Source organism: Labrus bergylta, chromosome 4 (assembly GCF_963930695.1).
Source record: "Labrus bergylta chromosome 4, fLabBer1.1, whole genome shotgun sequence".
Lineage (NCBI taxonomy): Eukaryota > Metazoa > Chordata > Actinopteri > Labriformes > Labridae > Labrus > Labrus bergylta.
Window position 1 is genome coordinate 25,562,480 of NC_089198.1, and position 24,561 is coordinate 25,587,040.

The following is a 24,561-nucleotide window of genomic DNA, read 5'->3' on the forward strand; positions in this document are numbered from 1 at the left end:
CACACAGTCATCATTGCATACACACTGACCTCCTCACAAGCATAACACTATGTAGTTGAATAATGTAAGTAAACAACGTTGAATAATGTTGCCGACTATGTGTGGTCTCCCTCTTTTGTCACTGCTCTGTTGAGCCAGGTTGTGACACTACCACAAAGGTGAACAGAAATCAGAGCTCATTCTCAGATCCACATATAACTTCTGTACAACAACATTGTTTTACTTGTGCATATGTGAAGTGTTTTTACTTGAATTGTAAATACTTGTTTCTGCTTGGCCATCACAGTTAAAAAATATATTTTATTATTTAAAACGTGTCATTTTAAAACAACTTTCCACATATAGTACGACAGTCACAGAGACTATTTGTGCTGGTCAGAATAAAGATGACTTAATCAGATTGTCTGATAGCTAGGCTAATCGCTGTATGCGCAGATGCAACGCTAAAGTGATCACATGCACAAGTTAAACAATGTCGTTCTACAGAAGTTATATGTGGATCTGAGAATGAGCTCTGATTTCTGTTCACCTTTGTGGTAGATATATAAGGAGCGTCATCAGCACAAGAGCTCCTGTGCGTGCAAAAGGACTGAGAAATACTAAAGGTAAAGTAAACTATTTTTTATGCGATCAATTGTTTTTATTCTTTCGCTGATACATTTGCCAGTCATACAAATTTGTTTAGGAATTGTACAAAGTTTGAAATATATACACATACATTCATTATAAGCATTTTACAAACTAATCAAAATGTCTTTCAATGGATTTTTGTTCACCAGTTATATTTATTTGTCAAAAGACAACTTGATTGAAATTGTATTATAAGGGAGCAATGCACTACTGGAGGGACAACCACAAGGAAACACATATATAGGCAACAACAACAAAATGCATTCTACTCCATAAACATATATATTAGAAGATATAAGAAAAATAAGGAAAAGTATGTCCAGCAAACTAAATGTAAACACATAGAGTACATGTTGACAAAATACAGTATGTTAGCTACATATTGTTAATGTGAGAAATTGGATGTGTATGTGGTAAGAATGTGAAAATGTTAGAATATTATAAAGTGTGTGGTTTAGTTGTGTTGCCAGCAGTGACAGTACCTCCAGACACCAATCTAAACAAATGTAATATTTTTGTTTATTCAGACCTCTATATTAAATGTTATTCAAAAATACTTTCCTTTGTGTTCATTGAGATTTGTTAGAGATTAATATCTTAACAATGGATTGCAAATTTTAGGGAAATTAAACCGAAACTACCAATATGGCTTAAGCCGTATCAAGTAAGTCAAATGTGCTTATACCCTTGAAGCTATTTGATATAATCCAACTACAAACTCAAAAAATAACTTCTCTTTTTTTAAATTTCTCTTCCAGCTGGAAGAAAATGGCTACAACTGAAGTCTTTACTGCCACCGCTACAGGCACCAATGACTACGAGAATTACTATGACGATGACTATCAAGATGAAGTGTGCAACAAAACAAGCGTTATACACTTTGGGGCCAACATCACGCCAATCTTCTTCTCATTTGTGGTGCTCCTGAGTCTGTTTGGAAACATCCTGGTCATTTGGATTCTGGCAAAGTATGAGAATCTCAAATCCCTAACCAACACCTTCATCCTGAACCTGGCAGTGTCGGATCTCTTCTTCACCACGGGCTTACCTTTCTTTGCTTACTACCACATGTATGGATGGACGTTTGGGGATGCTGCATGCAAAATAGTCAACTTTGTCTTCTGTGTTGGCTTTTACAGCAGCGGTATCATCCTCATCCTGATGACGGCTCACCGTTACAAAGCCGTCATGAATCCTCTCTCGGCCCTAGTGTCACCAACTTGCTGCTACAGTGTCCTTGCATGTGTCACTATTTGGGCCTCGAGTGTATTGCTCGCCAGTCCAGCCTTCCTCTTCACCGAAGTCCAGAACCAGAATCACTGTGTGTACATGAACTCTTTCTGGAGCTTGTGGGGAATCTACCAACAAAATATCCTCTTTATAATTAGTTCAATAGTGTTCCTGTTTTGCTATTCTCAGATCATGTGTCGTTTGCTGCGTCCCCCTGCCCAAAGAAGAAAGAACAAAACTTTAAAGCTAATTTTTACCTTAATGGTTGTTTTCTTTGTAGGCTGGACTCCTTACAATATAGTAATTTTCCTAAAGTCTTTGTACTTCTGGCCAAAACCACCCGCTGACTCAAATGCACTCCCTGCAATCTGTAAATCTTCCGAACGACTGGATTACACATTCTTTGTTAGCCGACTTTTTGCCTTTTCACACTGCTGCCTCAACCCAGTGTTTTATGTGTTTGTGGGGGTTAAATTTAAAAACCACTTGAAGAAGATGCTGAAGTGCTTGGGCAATGGCAACAGCAGCATCCGCAACAGGCAAAGCCGACTCACAATCACATCCCTCACAAGTGGTGATGAGTTCTCTATGTAGTTGGAAGAGAAAGCAGCTGTAAAGCCTGAACTCCAGGTTCCATAGGCCTATAAGGAAACCTAATTCCTATTTCATTGGTATTTTAAACAAAAACCACTAGAGATCAAAGCCTTTAAACAAATGTTTTGTGATCAATTACAAATTCTTAGCTTATGATGATTTAAGAGCGAAAACTATTGTTTCTCATATATGACTATTTAGCAGTAGTTCTTTGTATTGACTGTGGGTGTCTCTACGTCTACAGCTCAGGTATACATTTTGTATGTGGGTGTGATCCCGGATGGGCAAAAGGTTTTTTGACCGTTTAACGTGTTGTCATCACAATCTGTGTGTTTTTGATGGATTTCACTGCTGGATGCAAGTATAAAGGCTTTTAAAAAGAAGTATTTTCATTGCAATCTGCTCAATCTGCTGGTCATCCTTTAGTGTTGATTAGACGGAAATGACTTTGCAGTAATGTTCATGCTCAAACTGTAAAACTGTTGCTGCAATTCTGACTTAATGTGAAACAAAAAGAGGAACAATGAGCTATCTCTTTATTTGGTTGGCTTGTTCTCCACACTTCAATTCAGCATAAGACGTGGCAACTGATGTTCAGGGAAAGGTTCTTACTCTTCTTATTAAAAGGTAAACAACCTTTTATTTAGTTTTTCTCCATTTTTTTAATATCTCTCAAAGTTTATTTTATTGCAAACTACTAATAGGTTGATCTCTGTAATCTGCTATGTTTATAACATTTGCCATGCCCTCACCTAGAAACCTACAATGATGAACTTCTCCACGATGGGCATCAGAGATTTAAACAACACTGATCATCTTGAGTGTCCTGAGATGTTTGACTTCAATACCCTCAGTGGTGTTTTCTTCATTTTGGTCTTCATCTTAAGTCTTATAGCCAATGTTCTCCTTGTATGTGTTGTTGTCATCTATGAGAAGGTGAAAAATGTCACAAATGTCTTCATCCTAAACCTGGCATGCGCAGATTTGCTCTTCACCATCACACTTCCATTCTGGGCTGTCGATCACATGCACCACTGGGTCTTTGGTGATTTCGCCTGCAAATTCAACACTGCTGCGTACTATGTTGGTGTGTACAGTAGTGTCATTCTGCTGACTGCCATGACTGTGGATCGTTTCATAGCAGTGGTGCTACACAACTGGCCATGCAACCCTGTAAGGAGGCAGAGGTGTGCAAAGGTTTTCTGTGCAGCTGCCTGGATCATCAGCATTGCTGCATCTGTGAGCGATGCAATCAAAGTAAAGGTGGTAGATTGGGGGAATAATGGCATTGGGTGTGAGGAGGAATCTAATGAAGCTGATGTCAACCTGGCAAATCATCTTCAAGTGTTACTGCTCTTCTTCTTCCCATTTGCCATCATAGCTTTCTGCTATTCTGCCATCCTCTGGACAGTCTTGCAGGCCTCAAACAGAAAAAGGTACAGGACTGTAGTCATGGTGTTATGTATTGTCATAGCATTTTTCATCTGCTGGGGACCTTACAATATTATGTTATTGTTTGCATCTTTTCACGAGTTGAAAGACTGTAATGCAAGAGAAAATTTCTCCGTGGCCTTTGAAATTTTTCGTATCCTTGCTTTTTCTCACTGCTGTATGAACCCTCTGCTGTATATGCTCTCACAGAAGTTCAGAAGACATCTCATGCAACTTTTACGCTGCAACAAACCCACAAGGTATATCACCGAGCGAGGCAATGGCCGGAGCACTTCTATCTTTCAAAACTTAGCCTTTAGAACACAAAGCTCTGCAGTTATGTCTGAAGTGCCGTCCAATTAGACATTCAGCTTTGTATAACGTATTCACGTGGTTCAGAAAGTTTGTGTTTATGTAACGTTAGTTTGATTTAAAAAATGATTTTGCACATTTCCATTAAGAATCTATGGCTCTGTTTCAATTTAAAGTTTTTAATGTGGTAAGTTAATGACAAATATGTATAGTCAAAATGAAAAGCATTTTGTGTGTATAATTGTATGTGGCAAAGCTGTCACCCTTTAACATATTTTGCCCTTTCAACTGAACTTTGCTTTGTTGTTACTTTGATATTTGAATAAAGTGGAATCTAATTTCATTAGCTTTCACTTCTTTTTTACAACAATATTTGGTGACATGCAGGAATATGGTGGATATAAAATGTTGTTGAAGTACTTTTTCTGGGAAGAGTCCAAGACAGAGTTAATGATTTAGTAAATTTTATTATTTCTATTATTATTATTATTATTATTATTATTTCATCATTTGACACTGATGGACACTTTACATAGAAGTCTCTGTCATCAGTGTGAGTGAATGGGTGTGAATGGTTAAGTGTGATTTGCATTGTAAAAAAGTGCTTTGAGAAGTCAGAAGACTAGAAAAGAGTTATACAAGCCACACAAGTCCATTTACCATTTGCATATGTTTCATGCACATATTTTCAAAATATATCCATGAAAAATGCTCTTAATACATAGAATACACAGCTTGGAGTTTAAACAAAAAACGAGAACAACAGGGGTTGTTTTTCATTTTTACTAAGTCTTTGAGCTTGTAAATAGCATTTAAAATTATATAATTAAATGTCAATATCTAATTGGGTCCATTAATCCAGAAACTTACATGATATGAGGCTTATTCTATTTTCCATGTTATTTGTGCAATCGTTTTGGGCTTTTATTTTGAAAGCAAGTTATCCCACTTACCTGGTAATATTTACAGTCTATGTTACCTGGCCGTAAAACCGGATATGGGAAAACTGTTTGTGTCTGCATTTATTCGAGACTGTGGTAGGTTAGGCTACTTTATGCTCCTCTGTCAAACTCTTAAACCAAGCTGGAGGATTAAGAAGGTATGAACTCGGTTATCTTTGAGACTTTTAACACATTTAATCATTTGAGTGTAATGTATTGGATCATTTTAGTTGTCATTAGATTTTCCTAGGCTTTGGGGTTTGAAGCCTGTAGTAGCCTACATGTATGCTACCACTGTAGCATAGCTATTTGACTCAAACTTCTTCAAAACGGATGCTTGTCTGAAATCTTGACTTCAATTTAAAGTTTGGTTAGCCTACTTATATAAGCTTCAGCCTTACATGCTAACAACTGCAGCTTAAGTTAGAGTAGACAAACCAGGTGTTAAATCCAGACATGAGCCTTTGAAGAAATCTAGGCTACAGATAGAGGGACCTGCTTTGCAAACTTACTGTTGATAGGACCATGACTTATAGGGGAGAAATGAGGCAGTCAATATGACACAAGAACAGACAGAAAAGTTTTACAATGTAGAACAACACAGGAAACATGTCTGAAACTTCATTGATTTTGTTGCTTTTTCTGAGTCATTTTGGTCAGAAACAGCCCTCTTACACTTCTGGATTTCTTGATTATGCAAAAGGGGGATCGAGTCTAGCCTACGTCATGTGTACGATGCATTCCTGTGCTTGTGCATGATCTACTACTATACCCAGCTCTTCAAACCGTGTCAGGGCCAAGGCGCACTCACACAAGTCAGATGCACTGGGGGACTTAGGGGGTCAAACATGCTTGAGCATGGTACAGATTGCCTAGTGTGAGTGCGCCCTCTGGTATGCCCATTTTACTTCCACACCATTCTCTTATACACACACACACACACACACACACACACACACACACACACACACACACACACACACACACACACACACACTTGCACCTTTAGTCTCTTACTACACACAGCGACTGGTCCTGCCCCATGTTGTTCTGTAGGTTTATTTTGTGAGTTTATGACATTATTCATCAGCAGTAAGTTTAATAAAAACACTCAGATTACTCCGGTTTAAAAGGTTTAACTTTATATTCTCTTATAACAACAGGTCATACATGTGTGGATGTATTATTTATGATGCAGTGTATTGCAATCATCATCCTTCACTAAAAGAGCAGGATATCATCTGAAGCAAGCAGCTGCAGAGAAATATTAAAACAATGGCATAAGCTCCGGTTTAAACACAACACGTTGCACCTCAATGGGGGCATTTACGTACTAGCAGACCCCTCCCTCTCTCTCTCCCCCTCTCTCTCTCTTTCTCTCTCTCACAGATGATGATCTCCAGGTTCCATAGGCCTATAAGGAAACCTAATTCCTATTTCATTGGTATTTTAAACAAAAACCACTAGAGATCAAAGCCTTTAAACAAATGTTTTGTGATCAATTACAAATTCTTATCTTATGATGATTTAAGAGTGAAAACTATTGTTTCTCATATATGACTATTTAGCAGTAGTTCTTTGTATTGACTGTGGGTGTCTCTACGTCTTCAGCTCAGGTATACATTTTAGGAAGTCACTGACTGGGTCAGATCCCGGATGATGTTGTCATCATAATCTGTGTGTTTTTGATGGATTTCACTGCTGGATGCAAGTATAAAGGCTTTTAAAAAGAAGTATTTTTATTGCAATCTGCTCAGGCTGCTGGTCGTCTTTTAATGTTGATTAGAAATTGTATCGAAGTGTATCAGCCAGGTCACTCCAGGATCAAGCGTCTTTGTAGCTAAGTTCTAAACTGATCTCATTTAATAGATGGTTTGTGTAAAATGTTCTTTTTTGTGCCTTGCCCAAAAGGGCACTGTATCACCCTTTCACTGTCTATGCATAAATAACTGCGGTCGAAGCTACTGCCCCCCAGCTTCTGTTCTCATGGCTTCTTAATTTTTAGCTGAAAAGCAAAGTACAAGTAACCACCATGCAGAAAATAACTAAGCGCTAAAGCTATGACGGAAATGACTTTGCAGTAATGTTCATGCTCAAACTGTAAAACTGTTGCTGCAATTCTGACTTAATGTGAAACAAAAAGAGGAACAATGAGCTATCTCTTTATTTGGTTGGCTTGTTCTCCACACTTCAATTCAGCATAAGACGTGGCAACTGATGTTCAGGGAAAGGTTCTTACTCTTCTTATTAAAAGGTAAACAATTTTTATTTAGTTTTTCTCCATTTTTTTAATATCTCTCAATGTTTATTTTATTGCAAACTACTAATAGGTTGATCTCTGTAATCTGCTATGTTTATAACATTTGCCATGCCCTCACCTAGAAACCTACAATGATGAACTTCTCCACGATGGGCATCAGAGATTTAAACAACACTGATCATCTTGAGTGTCCTGAGATGTTTGACTTCAATACCCTCAGTGGTGTTTTCTTCATTTTGGTCTTCATCTTAAGTCTTATAGCCAATGTTCTCCTTGTATGTGTTGTTGTCATCTATGAGAAGGTGAAAAATGTCACAAATGTCTTCATCCTAAACCTGGCATGCGCAGATTTGCTCTTCACCATCACACTTCCATTCTGGGCTGTCTATCACATGCACCACTGGGTCTTTGGTGATTTCGCCTGCAAATTCAGCATTGCTGCGTACTATGTTGGTGTGTACAGTAGTGTCATTCTGCTGACTGCCATGACTGTGGATCGTTTCATAGCAGTGGTGCTGCACAACTGGCCATGCAACCCTGTAAGGAGGCAGAGGTGTGCAAAGGTTTTCTGTGCAGCTGCCTGGATCATCAGCATTGCTGCATCTGTGAGCGATGCAATCAAAGTAAAGGTGGTAGATTGGGGGAATAATGGCATTGGGTGTGAGGAGGAATCTAATGAAGCTGATGTCAACCTGGCAAATCATCTTCAAGTGTTACTGCTCTTCTTCTTCCCATTTGCCATCATAGCTTTCTGCTATTCTGCCATCCTCTGGACAGTCTTGCAGGCCTCAAACAGAAAAAGGTACAGGACTGTAGTCATGGTGTTATGTATTGTCATAGCATTTTTCATCTGCTGGGGACCTTACAATATTATGTTTTTGATTGCATCTTTTCACGAGTTGAAAGACTGTAATGCAAGAGAAAATTTCTCCGTGGCCTTTGAAATTTTTCGTATCCTTGCTTTTTCTCACTGCTGTATGAACCCTCTGCTGTATATGCTCTCACAGAAGTTCAGAAGACATCTCATGCAACTTTTACGCTGCAACAAACCCACAAGGTATATCACCGAGCGAGGCAATGGCCGGAGCACTTCTATCTTTCAAAACTTAGCCTTTAGAACACAAAGCTCTACAGTTATGTCTGAAGTGCCGTCCAATTAGACATTCAGCTTTGTATAACGTATTCACGTGGTTCAGAAAGTTTGTGTTTATGTAACGTTAGTTTGATTTAAAAAATGATTTTGCACATTTCCATTAAGAATCTATGGCTCTGTTTCAATTTAAAGTTTTTAATGTGGTAAGTTAATGACAAATATGTATAGTCAAAATGAAAAGCATTTTGTGTGTATAATTGTATGTGGCAAAGCTGTTTATCATACTTTGCCCTTTCAACTGAACTTTGCTTTGTTGTTACTTTGATATTTGAATAAAGTGGAATCTAATTTCATTAGCTTTCACTTCTTTTTTACAACAATATTTGGTGACATGCAGGAATATGGTGGATATAAAATGTTGTTGAAGTACTTTTTCTGGGAAGAGTCCAAGACAGAGTTAATGATTTAGTAAATTTTATTATTTTTATTATTATTATTATTATTATTATTATTTCATCATTTGACACTGATGGACACTTTACATAGAAGTCTCTGTCATCAGTGTGAGTGAATGGGTGTGAATGGTTAAGTGTGATTTGCATTGTAAAAAAGTGCTTTGAGAAGTCAGAAGACTAGAAAAGAGTTATACAAGCCACACAAGTCCATTTACCATTTGCATATGTTTCATGCACATATTTTCAAAATATATCCATGAAAAATGCTCTTAATACATAGAATACACAGCTTGAGTTTAAACAAAAAAACAACAACAACAGGGGTTGTTTTTCATTTTTACTAAGTCTCTGAGCTTGTAAATAGCATTTAAAATTATATAATTAAATGTCAATATCTAATTGGGTCCATTAATCCAGAAACTTACATGATATGAGGCTTATTCTATTTTCCATGTTATTTGTGCAATCGTTTTGGGCTTTTATTTTGAAAGCAAGTTATCCCACTTACCTGGTAATATTTACAGTCTATGTTACCTGGCCGTAAAACCGGATATGGGAAAACTGTTTGTGTCTGCATTTATTCGAGACTGTGGTAGGTTAGGCTACTTTATGCTCCTCTGTCAAACTCTTAAACCAAGCTGGAGGATTAAGAAGGTATGAACTCGGTTATCTTTGAGACTTTTAACACATTTAATCATTTGAGTGTAATGTATTGGATCATTTTAGTTGTCATTAGATTTTCCTAGGCTTTGGGGTTTGAAGCCTGTAGTAGCCTACATGTATGCTACCACTGTAGCATAGCTATTTGACTCAAACTTCTTCAAAACGGATGCTTGTCTGAAATCTTGACTTCAATTTAAAGTTTGGTTAGCCTACTTATATAAGCTTCAGCCTTACATGCTAACAACTGCAGCTTAAGTTAGAGTAGACAAACCAGGTGTTAAATCCAGACATGAGCCTTTGAAGAAATCTAGGCTACAGATAGAGGGACCTGCTTTGCAAACTTACTGTTGATAGGACCATGACTTATAGGGGAGAAATGAGGCAGTCAATATGACACAAGAACAGACAGAAAAGTTTTACAATGTAGAACAACACAGGAAACATGTCTGAAACTTCATTGATTTTGTTGCTTTTTCTGAGTCATTTTGGTCAGAAACAGCCCTCTTACACTTCTGGATTTCTTGATTATGCAAAAGGGGGATCGAGTCTAGCCTACGTCATGTGTACGATGCATTCCTGTGCTTGTGCATGATCTACTACTATACCCAGCTCTTCAAACCGTGTCAGGGCCAAGGCGCACTCACACAAGTCAGATGCACTGGGGGACTTAGGGGGTCAAACATGCTTGAGCATGGTACAGATTGCCTAGTGTGAGTGCGCCCTCTGGTATGCCCATTTTACTTCCACACCATTCTCTTATACACACACACACACACACACACACACACACACACACACACACACACACACACACACACACACACACACACACACACACACACACACACACACACACACACTTGCACCTTTAGTCTCTTACTACACACAGCGACTGGTCCTGCCCCATGTTGTTCTGTAGGTTTATTTTGTGAGTTTATGACATTATTCATCAGCAGTAAGTTTAATAAAAACACTCAGATTACTCCGGTTTAAAAGGTTTAACTTTATATTCTCTTATAACAACAGGTCATACATGTATGGAGATATTATTTATGATGCAGTGTATTGCAATCATCATCCTTCACTAAAAGAGCAGGATATCATCTGAAGCAAGCAGCTGCAGAGAAATATTAAAACAATGGCATAAGCTCCGGTTTAAACACAACACGTTGCACCTCAATGGGGGCATTTACGTACTAGCAGACCCCTCCCTCTCTCTCTCCCCCTCTCTCTCTCTCTCTCTCTCTCTCTCTCTCTCTCTCTCTCTCTCTCACAGATGATGATTATATAGGGATTTTGATTAAAAAAAAGGAGAGAGAAAAAGGTTGGTAAATACACCTGGGCGGCCCACCCAAATGTCAACAATAAGTAGGAATCACACTGTTTTCATATTACTTAACTTATCTAATTACTGCGTGGAGATATACAGTAGTTATCACCCAGATTATGTTCACAGACGACTTTGTGGTGAGTGAAAAGAACAGCTGCATAACTCCATATTTAGTATTATTACTTCTACATACACAATATTTGGTCTTTATTTAATACACACCACATTGTTTTCTGAATTTACTGCACTGAACATGTCCACCCACAAGATGGCAACAGAAATGAATGGTAAATAAACTTGGTGTTTATTTCTTTAGGTTATTTAACAAAAGGTGTAATGATTATTATGAAAATATGTTTCTTGCATTTGTCCTTGTCTGTGCAAGAAACTATTTTCCAAGCAAATTCCCCTCCATGGTAAGTTCATTCCCTCTACTGTTTTTTTTTACATACAGCCAGACCAATATTTTAGAGCTGTATTTCCTTGACCTTGTCTATTTTACATAGAATAAACAGAGTAGCTGTCAGCATCAGGATCAATGAAATATAACACATCAGACTGCATGTTTGTGAGTAAATTCATTGGCAGTCAAGTGCACCAAACTGTCCAAGTGCTTTCTGTTGCTTTTCTTTAAAATAGCGTGTGTGCCACAAAGATTCCAACAGTGAGGCAATTCTGCATGATTATAATCAGTAATTAAGACATTCCATCAACCTTTGCTCTTCTTCTGTGGTCCAAATTTTTAACTCTATTATATGTAATTTGTCTCTCCAGAGCCCCGTCAGTGTACTTGAATGTAGTTGAGCAGCGCGGCCCTGATGGCTCCACAGGGGGTCCAGAGAAGAGTGTACAGGGACAGCGCAGTGGGCCACTGTAACAGCACTCCAGCCCTCTCTGGGGGTAGATTAAGCTTAATTAACTAAACCATCCAGCACGCTTGGATGAATGGATACAAGTCAAGGGCAGAGCAGTCACGGGTGTGCTCACACATTTTCTGGCAGGCACTGGGAGAGAGTCGTGTGCCGAAATTTAGTGTGTGTGTAATAGGGGCAAAAAATGAGATGCTGTATCTACTGTTATGTGTACAAGTCAACAAGTACAAGAACAGTCTGTATTCAGCTTGGTATAAGTCACAACAACACTGGTGACCTCCATTGCAGCAGTGTAGGGAACAAACAATTGTTATTTTGATGTACTGTACATAGTTCCTCAATTTACACAAATGTATGAGTATTCCCTGTAGTGCAGTAGTGCAGTTTAGGGACAAGCCATATCACTGTGCTGTATTTGTTACTGAAGTTACAACAATTTTTGAGTGTTCTCAGAGCATATTTAGATAAATCTAGATTTAAAAAAATTGAATTGAAATATTCTGTTAAGTGGCATTTTGCTCTGTTTTGGAGTTTTGGACAGTGGTAATAGGACCCACATCCAGATGTTTGTTTTTGATATGCAAATAAAACAATATAGGATGTATATTATAAGGTATGATCACAAGATCACAGAGAAAAGACCAAACCAGACAAATACAAAAAAGAACCCTTAAGCTCAAACACAACACACAATTCAAGTCATCTCATTTCTTATCTTTAAGTCAGTGTAATCTCTTTCTCCAGATCATTTTCCTCGAAAATGATGTTGTTGTTGTTCTCTCCTGTTTTTAGCCACAAGCTACACAGCTGTTGCTGTTTTCTTATCGTCTCTGCTACTAGCCCTCCATGGCCTTAACATTCACTCCCTGCTCATCTTTTCTCCCGGGCACCTCACCCTCCTTTCTCACATTGATATCTCCCCTTTCATTTCGGTTATCTATAATGATAATTAGTCCAACCATATGTGCATTTAATTGATGCCTTGCAAATGTGTAAAATGTGTGTGTGTGTGTGTGTGTGTGTGTGTGTGTGTGTGTGTGTGTGTGTGTGTGTGTGTGTGTGTGTGTGTGTGTGTTCTGTGTGCATATTGCTAATAAAGTCTTATTGTCTGTTAATCTGGACTGTCAGGGAAATGCGAACAAATCGATTAAGTGTGTCAGCCTTATCATCGCAAACAACTGTTTTAGTGAACAACTATAGATGACTTAATCCTTGTACGACATACACTGGCATGTATGACATTTCCCTAATGCACCTCATCCTGATTGAATTTGTCATGGGGATAAAATGTTTAAGAAAAGGATTAGATGCCATGTTTCACCGTTACCTCACGCATTAATACAAACACAATCATATTTGAGTCATACAAACATGAATACAGAAGTGTGACAAGTTCATTCATTAAAAAAAAAAGTCAATTTGGTAGATGATAGCTCAACAACAACCAACCTCGAAAGCTGCATCTCAGGCCAAATTTTGCAGCTGCAGTGCTACATTTGACCACTAGAGGGGACTTGGGCATTGGCATGCTGCTGTTTGTTTCATTACTACGATTTATTAATGAATACTATTTGATTCATATTCTATATCACAAAAAGTCAGAACAGGGATCAACTTTCTTAAAAAGTGACAAAGATTATTAGTCTCTTCTTAGATTTAAAGCCATAATTTGAAAACTACTTTATTTTCTCCTTGGGTTTTTTTGGGGGGGTTTCCACACAGTTTTTTCTAAAAACAAGACAGAAGTTTACCACAAAGAACAAATACTGCCTGTCTCTGCATATCTTACACCCTCCTATCCCTTTACTTTAGGGTCATCCTCCCCTACTTACCTGCTGTTATCAGATAGACGAACACAGTGATTAACTACCATGGAGACTTAATTAACAAATCAAACATCTGGATATTCACACTGAGCCTACTGTAAAGGCATAGCTGCCTCCTGTAAGACTGGCCATTTGATGTATCAAACACTGCGTCCTGATGTTTTTTACAAACTTTTTACCATCTGGCTTGTTGTGTATCTCGTCTTTTCTAACGGCGTCTCTCGTTTTGCAACTTTCACGTATTTTGTGCATCCTTTTAGATTAAATAATGCAAAGCTGATAATAATGGAGGAAGCCAGGATTGTGTACAAGGCCCTTGAGACATGACATGCTACATATAAAAACAACACTAGAAACAACATGGCAGTATGACTGAAACTAATGAGGTCAGATTTTCTACAGAAGGTTTAGAAAACTGAAAAGTAAACGTGTTCCCACATTTCACTGTGTTTTACCTTCTCATCAGATGTTATATTTCTAGGAAATACCATGGTAAATGGACTTCAGCTTGTATGGTGCTTTTCTAGTCTTCTCACCACTCAAAGTGCTTTTACATCGCATGTCACACCTACACCCATTCACACACTGATGGCAGAGGTTGCTATGTAGTGAGACCATCAGAAGTCACTAATCCCATTCATACACATTCATACACCTCTGACGAAGCAGCAGGAGCAATTTGGGGTTAAGTGTCTTGCCCATCGAACATGTTGCCGTGGGAGCTGGGGATCAAACCCCCGACCTTCCGGTTGAGGGACAACAACTCTACCAACTGAGAAACAGCCGCCCGTAAACTCAGTGCAGCAACAACAATAAAGACATATTGACATCAAATCTACAAATTTGAAAATATTTGGAATAAATTAGCATTTCACAAGAAACGCAGGTTTATGTAAAACATAACGATGTGTTTTTATTCAACACAAAAGTGACCTTTAAGGTTAACACACAACACAAAATGACACAATCTTTATTCACCTTTGGATACTATGATACTATGATATACTACTTAATGGTAGGGGAAACACTGGATATATCAGGATCTACTCCAGTCATCTGTGAGATTGTCTGAATTTCTTGTTGCTCTAAAAAATAGATTTTTGGGATTTATGAATCTATTTAAAATCTCAGAAGATAATTTATTTTTTCCCACCTCTACTAAACAAAGTAAATATGGTATATGAGATTCTATTTTGAATTAATGTGTTGAAAAAATGATGGATTACGTCATATTAAAGCAAAATAATGAATTCCCTAGACATGATTCTTTCAAACTCTCACATCTGAAATGCATAACCTCGTCAGATGTTATACTTTCCCTTCTCCCCCATTAATTCACATAACACTTTACAGAAGTTTTAGTCCATAGGGCTCTGAAGTGTGAATTTAAACATTTTTTGGATGTCCCCGATAAGAACTGGACCACAAGCCCTGGCGCCGACTCTTCAGTGCTCTACCCACTGAGCTAATATCCTACAGACCACGCTTTTTGGCTTACCCTTCCTTATCCTCGGGCTGCACCAGCTGCTGTCTACCTCCGACCACACTCCACGCCCCTCATATGTTGTCCTCTACCTGCTTGGTCCCTCCTCCTCCCCTTTCTCATTTGTAGGTGTTCTAGCCTCTCTTTGGCCGCAACTTTCCAAAAGGTGAACAGAAGTGATTTTCGATAGCACCGTGCATGACTAATGGTGGAAACATGTTAAAATCATCGCAGAAATGTCCTTGGGAAGACAAATGAATTTTTAGCAGAATAATTAACTTAATTAACAAATTTGCATGCATATTCATCAGGGCCATTGAAGTCTTTCCAGCTCAGCTTGATGAACGTTGCTGTGTAATAACCAGCTCATTTACATTCTGCCATCCACTGCCATTTGTGTGGATTACTGAGAAAAGGCACAGTGTGTGTGGGTGTGTGTGTGTGCGCATGATGCTGGGGGTACATTTTATGTGCACACACTTTTCTTTATTCCTTAACATGTCATAGTGAAAGGCTGATGAATTGATTTGACATAATGTTTTGTTGGATATACACCCTGATATTGGACCCAGCTGCTCCTGCTTTTATACACAGACACACACACTGCTGAAGAGGTCCATTGAAATATACACATATTCATACACACATAACTTGCATGTATGTGACTGATGGAGGCCTGACTTTGTGTGTGTGTGTGTGTGTGTGTGTGTGTGTGTGTGTGTGTGTGTGTGCCCCACACCCATATCTCCTTGCATCCTCCTCCCCCTTCACCCCCCTTCTCTCTGGTGGGCAGTTCTTGGCACCGATCCTGAGTCGTAAACCCTCCTGGGTTGCCAGACTGCCGTGTTGTTAAAAACGTGAGGCCCTCCGAACCCCCTCCCCGTCTCTGCAGGGCAATCTTTAAAGGCAGCAAGGTGTGACGGCACAGACTGGCAGCTTGGCAGCCATGCCCGAGGATACCAACGCTCCGTCAGCCGTGAACGGGCACCATCACATGGGCTCGCCTAACTAATACGCTCGCAGTACATCGTGCCTCATCTGTGCCAGTCAGAGACAAAGGAATTCATTAAGAAATTTCAAATGGTGTCGTTTTGTGATTTTGCTGGGATAGAGTTAATTGGGAATTTCACACAAGCTAAGGTAACTGAGGGAGAGATTATCCAAACGAAATCGGAAAAGTTAATTACACTCACTTGGCTGCGTGTGCCCTTGATTTGGAAACAGGAAAACTTATTTTTCTGCACAATATTTCTCCAACAATATGTTTCTCATTCTTATCAAGGATTTTTTCCCCCCCTCCAGTTTAGGTGTCACTGAACACAGTTCTCAGCGGGTAACTTCTCAGCCTGTCAGAAAAACTGCTGCTCCAGTAGCATTATCACTGTAACATAAAAAGGAATGCAAAGCCAAAGTTCTTTGCACCTTTAACATAACCAATATGGTGCACTGTCCTGAGATTTTTCCAGGACCAATTATCACATTTATTCAAGGAAAAAAAAAATGAAACGCATAAAAAACAGCATCACCTGACATAAAAAAAACTTGTGATATTCAGCATACTCTTCCCTTTGCCTCTGTGATACTTTCTCCTACGCTTCTTTCTGCAGACATATGTTTGACACTTGAAGCTGTTATCATAGCTGGAAGTGTGAAGGAGAATTGTTGCAGTTAATATGCCGCTCATGAGTGTTGTGACAGGAAAATGCTTTTCAGATACAGAATTGGCATTTTCAAGTCGTGTCTGACAAACCAGTGTTTGTCTTCCACACGGATAACAGCGTGGCCAAGTTTGCAAATCTTTTTTTCCCCCAGAATTGCTTTGATAGATTGTTTTTTGGAGAATAAGAAAAAAAGATCCCACACATATTGTATAAGACTTATGGCATTTTTAATGACATGTTTTGCTCATAAAAAAAAAAACAACAACTCATTTATCGCGTTGTCTGACCCTCTTTGTTTTGAAGCTTCCACTGAAGCAAGACGAATATGAAACACAAATGGACCATTAAACTGACCTTCAAACTGGGCCCTATGAAAATCAAATGCCTGTCACCATACTGATGGGGAAATATTCACAACCACAGCCTGTTTTCCTCCAGTGAGAAATCCACTTCACATGCTTGTTTTCATGATCCTTCTATTTGATGTAACATCAACTCTTATATCTCCAGTGAAGAAATCAATGAACATCATAGAACATTAAAGGAGGTTTGTATGAATGCAAACAGCCGACTCGCCCCTGCAGACTTGCTTTGTTGGCCTGCTGATGTTATTGCAGCTTTTCCATTATAGCCGCAGTGCATTATTTTTCAAACTTGTCGTCTGATCTGCTGCTAAGTCGCACACACCCGCACACAAACACCGTCCTGTTTTTAGCGACATGCACGAAAATGAAACACCACCTGGACTTTCTAAGAAGGGATAAGCACCATGCCTTCAAGGTAAATCGTCAGACCAAAAATAAAAACAAGAGTGTTTTTATAAGCATTTGCTGCAGAACTTGGCTCAAGTCTATCAAAAAAAATAATAATCTTGTAACTTCTTTGTATCCCTTCTTTTATAGTGGAGGGGGTTTATGGGGAGGGGGGGGGACGTATTAGACGACAGTACCGTTTGATGGTGCAATTGATGAGAAAGTTCTGAAGAAAGTCCCAGAGCCTCAGAGGAATTTGATTACCTCCATCCATTATCTGCACAGTGAGCAATCGCGAGGCTCACCATCTGTCATCCGTTTCATTTGCATCGTCAACACCTGCCCTGCCTGTTTATGCCTTCACATTTTTTATAAGCTGTCTTTCATGGCGGGGAAAAATGTTGACTTTTCCTTCTAAATACATTAATTCCACAAGTTCAAAGAACATATTGAAGACAAACAACTCGGTTTATGTCTAATAGAATTTGGTAACTCTCCTTTTATGTCTGCAGGATTTAGGGAAAAACAACATCCAAGCTGTTTTTACTACTCAGTGGACTATAAAGTGTAGAAGTACATTTCATGGGCACAATGATAGATAGATAGATAGATAGATAGATTTCCATATCACACATGCAAACACCACATCCTCCTGTTTATTACCAAGGCATTGAGCTGCACACACTCCCTCCCTCTCCCCTCCCTCCTCAATCCTCCCCCATCCATCCATCCCGTCTCCCATATCCCCAGGTGGTGCCGACGGCTGCGGGGCCCATTAGCGACAGAATTCCTGCCTCCAGCAGGCCATGCGTGTCCCGAGTGACACATTTTTGGACCGACACCAAGAATCCAACCCTCCACAGACAGCTCACTTTCCTCTGCAGTCACCACAGTATGTGCTTTTGTATGTGGGTGCGCGCGTGTGTGTGTGTGTGTGTGTGTGTGTGTGTGTGTGTGTGTGTGTGTGTGTGTGTGTGTGTGTGTGTGTGTGTGTGTGTGTGTGTGTAAGAGGGAGAGAGAGGCCTCGCGAACACAGCATGAGTCCCACAGGAAATGCTTGAAAGGCATTATGGGACAGATTGGTGATGGCGCAGAATGGACTAGAATACTAAAAAGACACAACAATTTTCCTCATTTAAAGATCATACATCGATAAGATGACTCTCCTGCCAGGTTGGGACATTTGTCACATTTGTCCCATTGTGCATCTGCATGTCCTGCAATGTAAACCACATATTCTCTTCTGTGAATGAAAATAACGGGGTTATGGGGAATGTGTAAGAAATTACTTCAAATGCTGTCTTCTTTATCGGACCAAGCTTCATGTACAGTCAAAAAGGTGGAACTGCCATATCTGAAATGAGTTACAGGATGGTTGATCAAGGTTCTTATTAATCATAAGGAGGAGTGATTATGAAACAATACGTTATGAGTAAGAAAGAGCAGTAAGTCATTTTAGTATAGATATTATGAATGGATTCTTTTCTCCATCTTAATAGATAGTTAATTATGTACCTAATGACTCCTCACAAAGCGCTATATAATTAGTCTAGATGAGCCGAGAAAGTTCCTACTTGTTCTTACATGTTTAATGTTGGTGATTTCTCATTTCCAAATGGGAATGTCGGAGATGGTGGTACAACATTAATGTCAGTGGAACCACAGAGAGAAACTGATATCTTTCTATCTATCTATAGATCTATCTATCTATCTAGAGATCTGTATTATAACAATTATAATTTCTTAGACCCACATTAAATATTCATATTTTCTTCTAATTTCATTTAATCTCAATATGTAAGTATAGAATTGATTAAACTACCCTTATTCCTTATCCAGAAACTTGGAATATTGCATACTGCATGAAAGAGGAGGGTGATTCTGCCACGTCAGTTAGACCCAAGATATACTGTAGATCCAATGTGTAAGAACTCTTAAACAAACTTTGTATGTTTCTATGTTTAAAAGCAGAGTTGTCTCGCATCTTAGGGCCATTCTGATTGGGCGTGACCTGACCACTCGGATATATTTCATAGTATTTCGCATTTCGCAAATTTGGATAAAACTTGCAAGTGAACGATGACTACAGGAAGGGATGGAAGGAGGCCCGACTGATAAAGAGAAGCTTGGTGAAGTTAAAATAATGAATTAATGTACTTTTGGGAATGTGAACTTAGTCAAAATTAAAAATTATGAACTTCCCTCCAAGGGCCCACCTACTCAAATTTCCCAACATAAGAGGAGGTTAGAGTCAGAATTAGCGTCCTAGCTCGTTAGCTATTGTAGACATCAATGTTGTTAGAATATCTGTTATGCCGAAATGAAACACTTATTGTCAGTCTAAACTTAAAATTAACCCTTTAGTTACCTTTTTTTTCCACCAAGCAGAAAAGCAATCTAAATGGATGGTATTAAATAATCTATAATTTAATGTTTGTCTGATGGTTAGATTATCATATTTACAAGGATTTTTTTCTTTTATATTTGTGGACAATTTTCAGAAACACTTACAAGTAATTCAGCATCATTAACATTATTCTTTTACATTTATTTACATGAGTGATCTTGTTTACACCATTGTGTCTGTCACCTTGATTTTAAACAAATGTCCATCTATATACCTCCCAGAAAATTGCTCTTCAGCCCTGTACATATAAGCAAGTGTACACTTGAAGACAGTGCACACATACTTGGTGAAAAACTCCGAATAGATTTTTGATCTACCTTTTATTTTAATCTCTTTTCAGTATCACACCCCAGTGCAGTCATGCTTAGCACATGCTCGTGTTCACAGTCGAGGGAATATAAACCCCTTCACCCAGTTCCACACGTGCCTCTCAGGCTGCCCTGAAATAGGGTGTTGCTGGGGTGTCAGAGGATCACACCCCTGTATGCCTCCCACCTGCTCCTGAACCCACCCTATACTCCCTCATATTTTAGCCACACACTTTTTTTTTAAAATCTCACACACACATGAATATACAATCAGACAAAGAACAGCATAAAGCATAAAGGTGATGTAGTGGCAGATGCTCCCGTCACATACTTAGCATATCTCCACCTCCAAAATAGTGCAACAGCAGAAGTCAGCCTGTCTCCCTCTGTTAGTGCTACTACTCAAAGCTCATTCATTTTCTCTCCTCAGTGGATAAAAGCAGCTCTTTAACCACAATCCCTCACCCAATATTTATCCAATCTGACCAAATATTATAATTAATGCCTGTGTCTCTCTTCTGCTCCCTCCTCCAGGCCAATCTATTCCCCTCATCTCACTCCCCCACCCCCCCCACCCCGTCTAACCTTTCGGTGCCAAGTTCACAGATAGAGAGAAAGTACTTCCTATGAGAGGCCGGGCCGGCTGCCAGAGAGACTGATCCACCAATCTGACACGTTAATGAGATCCTGGCCCGTAGTAGTGGAGTGTCAGGCCTCCTCTGCAGCAGCATCAGCCCTGCCGTGACCTGCAACACACACACAAACACACACACAAGAGTTGTCTTTAGTCATATGTGTAATTTTTTTCACACATGCACCCACACTCACAGAAATATAAGCACAAATGAATCCATCTCCACACACACACTTTTAAAAAGGGGGGGGGGGGGGGGTTCAGCTCCTTAAATCTGTCTAATTAAAACACCAAATCCCTCTACTCCCCTCACCCACCAACCCAATCCTCACACACACACACACACACACACACACACACACCCGTACTCGCACCCCCCACCCCTCCTCCGTCCCCACTGCCACCACCCCCTATTCCGCAGGAGAAATGATTATTAGGAATTTAATGGGGGAACGTTTCCCATCCCACACCATCTGGGGCTTGGGAATGGCACAAAATTTGAGGATGCTTGCCGAAGTGGCAGGGAACATTATTTTCATTTTTCTTGACTGGTGCTCAGAGTTTAGACATTGCAGGAAAAAATGTGCCTGATTTCAATAAATTAACATAACACAAAAGAAGATACATACAAAGATGAATTTGTGCTAAAGGTGACTGCAGAAAAACTTTTCTCAACTTCTGAGCTGGTTGTTGTCATTGTGTGAGTTCTCCCTATAGAAACAAATAATAATTGTTTTGAATTAATTATGACACCACGTCTCCGGTTGCAAATTCACCCCTATATGATATACAACCCCCCCCCCCCCCCCCCCCCCCATTCCAGTCCTTCACCTCCCACACAGAGCTGGGCCATATGCTCCCTCTCCCTCTCTCCCGCTTTTTCCCTCGCTCTGTCTCCACACAGTTTAATGAGCTGCATGAATGTAGGGGTACGTGTACACGTTTGACCCTGCGATAAACTGCGTAGACCCCGTGGGTGTGAAACACCCCCTCCAGCCTCCCTTCCTCAGCTCCTCCTCACCCTCCTCAGTCTCCCTGTGGGGCTCCAAGAGGGATTTAAATCCGCTTCTCATCCACACACATGCATATATATATTCACACATACATGTACACACAGACACACACACACGCACACACACGCACAACATGCAGAAAAAGCATTAAGACTGACAAGGTGGGAATTTTAGTGAATGAGATAAATAAGGCCTGCTGGTGAAGGATGGGGGGCTAAAGAGGTGATTTTAGGGCCCCAAAGGGACCTTTAGTAACCCGCTACTCTAGTTTTATGACAATACAGAGGAAGAGGAGGTTGAGTGAGGGAATGAAGACAGGAAAAACAGTCATTTTCACATAGAAAAATTCCAAACATTTCCCTTATTCTGCAAATTTCCCCTCATCAGTGGTGCCGTATTTGGGAGAAAAGTAAGGTTGATTCTTAGGGCCCATGACTGACAGGGGCCCTTTCGGAATATTTGTGACAATTTTTGCGATATCAGTTCATTTTTCATGGGGCCCATAATCGCAGGCAGCGCCACTGCCCACATCTACTGTCCCAGATATTTCTGTCTTGACAATTTATTTCATCAATTTAACCAAAACGATGCAGGAAGTTCTGAGGGAAAATCTGATATTGATTTTGTGTAGTTTACATCCTATTCTGGTTAGACGTGTAGTTAAAACTGAATCATTCTTCCGATTAGAGGCTTCCATTTGGGTTACTTTGTTTTTCCCTGATTTTTCTTTCATGTTGCTGTTTGTGTTGCTCTTTAAACCCTACACAAATTATCACAAATTAGCTTGAGATTTCATGTTCATTGGTACATATTAACAAGTTTTTTTTTTAAATTGAGAGGATATGTTTACTTTAATTTTGTTTCTTCCCAAAATTGAACTTTACTAAGAGTTAAGAGCTTCTATCTGAGGCATGTTCTCTGTAAAGAAGTCAACCTCTGTAGATCAGAAGAGAAACAAAAATACGTCTTCGCTTTTTATATTCACAAGTTTCTTCTGCTACCACCGGAAAGACACTCTTAAGCAGTTTGACAGGTTTTGTGTCAAAAAGTGATTGTTCTCTATGTGTTTGTTATTGTTTTGAAGACATACCCTTTTTTATACCCTGAAGATCTAAAGGCCCTTTTTCAAACTCAGCCTTCACTATTTGTTATCGGATAGAAAACCACAGGTATCAAAGGACAGTCAGAGTTCTTTACTTACAGGAAAAAAACGTTTTGCTTGTAACCTCAGGTTTTTTTTTTTTTTACACAAGCTGCACCAACCACCAGAACATGTATTTTTTTACCTCCATGTTTCACTTCAGATAAACGTGTTGTGTTCTTTCTAAATTGTGTTACACAGATATAATTTGGGACTTGGTTCTAAAGTTGTAAAACCTCAGCCAAATGTTTCTTCTCTGTTTTCTGACTGTCCCACAATGCTTAGTTTAAGAGTGCTATAAGACAAACATGCATGGGATTATATTGCGTGTTCCCGCAGTGAGGTCGCGCACTTTATTAAGCACGATTTGTTTTTGTTTTTATACTTTTACAATTAAAGTCTTAAACGAACATTATGATTTTGACCTTTTCAATATTTTTTATATAGCCTAATAAAATGTCTTCTTTTTATATACGAATACAAAGTAAGTTCGTTATCCCCGTAAGTTCAGTAACATCAGCTATCGTTCGCCCTCTGATCATATTCATATTCAGTCACAATCGATCATATTCAGTGAGACTGACGTGACTTCTTCTACCACACAGGCTACGCAGTTAGCATAACACAGTAAACAGTCTAATAAAATCACATATAAGCGCAATGTTCGTTGAAATCCTGATATTAAAGGTAAAAGTCAAATTGCCTTTTTTTTTTTTTTTTTCCGACAAACTGAAAACTTTATTTTTGTTTCATATCTAGAGAGACCGTGCCACTTTAGATCATCTCTAAGTGGTGCTGCAGTCACAGAATTGTTCTCTCCTCACTGGGAGCACTGGGATCAGATGTCTGAGCTCTCTGGCTGACATCCAACACCTCGTGACACTAATCAGCAATGTGATGACTTAAATTAAATCAAATTATGGACAGGCCTCTTTGAGATCAAGAATGACAACACTGCGTTATATTTCACACCCTGGCCATTTAACGTGTTTTTTTTTATTATTATTACAAGCCCAACTTTATGTGAGAAAAAAAAGGTTCGATTACAAGGTTCATTTACGATTCAACATTTCACCCTTAAGATGTTTATCTAAATATTGAAAAGGCCTTTTACGTTTTGTGTCACAAAGAAGTCCTTAGAGATTGTAAGAATAAAGCAGTCAATTCCTCTAAAGTAAATAAACAAAATAAGGCCCGGGGCGTTTCAATCGTGATTTATTTTCCTGACAATTTTTTTTTAATTTTTTTTAACGTAATTGCCGCGTGCCTGCTGTCGATCATTCGCACAGAAAGCTGAGAAGCTGCTCTCCAACATAAAGCCTCTCCATTTTATTGCGACAAACACATCACAAAACATTAACACATTACTTCACGAGGATTTCGATCCATAACGAGTTCTTCTGAGGGATGTGTGCGTGTGTGTCAAGAGTACACAAGAGAGATAGTGTGTGTGTGTGTGTGTGTGTGTGTGTGTAAGAAATAAAAATTATAAATACCATCCAATAATCATCATTCGTCATTCGTG

General features: G+C 39.2%; 3 protein-coding genes across 3 annotated transcripts; all 3 read left to right on the plus strand.

The window, feature by feature from the left end:
* The first annotated feature begins 508 nt into the window (after positions 1-508).
* LOC109985057 (chemokine XC receptor 1) lies at positions 509-3,089 on the plus strand. Its single transcript, XM_029277608.2, has 2 exons — positions 509-605; positions 1,389-3,089. Exon 2 carries the CDS (start codon positions 1,399-1,401, stop codon positions 2,452-2,454), a length of 1,056 nt encoding a protein of 351 aa, XP_029133441.1. The 5' UTR covers positions 509-605; positions 1,389-1,398; the 3' UTR covers positions 2,455-3,089.
* Positions 3,090-3,219: 130 nt separating this feature from the next.
* On the plus strand, positions 3,220-4,540 carry LOC109985058 (chemokine XC receptor 1-like). The gene has a single exon (XM_065954235.1). It carries the CDS (start codon positions 3,220-3,222, stop codon positions 4,246-4,248), a length of 1,029 nt encoding a protein of 342 aa, XP_065810307.1. The 3' UTR covers positions 4,249-4,540.
* Positions 4,541-5,198: 658 nt separating this feature from the next.
* Positions 5,199-8,844, plus strand: LOC109985038 (chemokine XC receptor 1-like). Its single transcript, XM_020635263.3, has 2 exons — positions 5,199-7,392; positions 7,521-8,844. The coding sequence occupies exon 2, from the start codon at positions 7,530-7,532 to the stop codon at positions 8,556-8,558; it is 1,029 nt and encodes a 342-aa protein (XP_020490919.2). The 5' UTR covers positions 5,199-7,392; positions 7,521-7,529; the 3' UTR covers positions 8,559-8,844.
* The last annotated feature ends 15,717 nt before the right edge of the window (positions 8,845-24,561 follow it).

Bases quoted from the DNA above. Each gene is read 5' to 3' on its own strand.
- LOC109985058 (XM_065954235.1), top strand. From the start codon at position 3,220: ATGATGAACTTCTCCACGATGGGCATCAGAGATTTAAACAACACTGAT.
- LOC109985038 (XM_020635263.3), top strand. From the start codon at position 7,530: ATGATGAACTTCTCCACGATGGGCATCAGAGATTTAAACAACACTGAT.
- LOC109985057 (XM_029277608.2), top strand. From the start codon at position 1,399: ATGGCTACAACTGAAGTCTTTACTGCCACCGCTACAGGCACCAATGAC.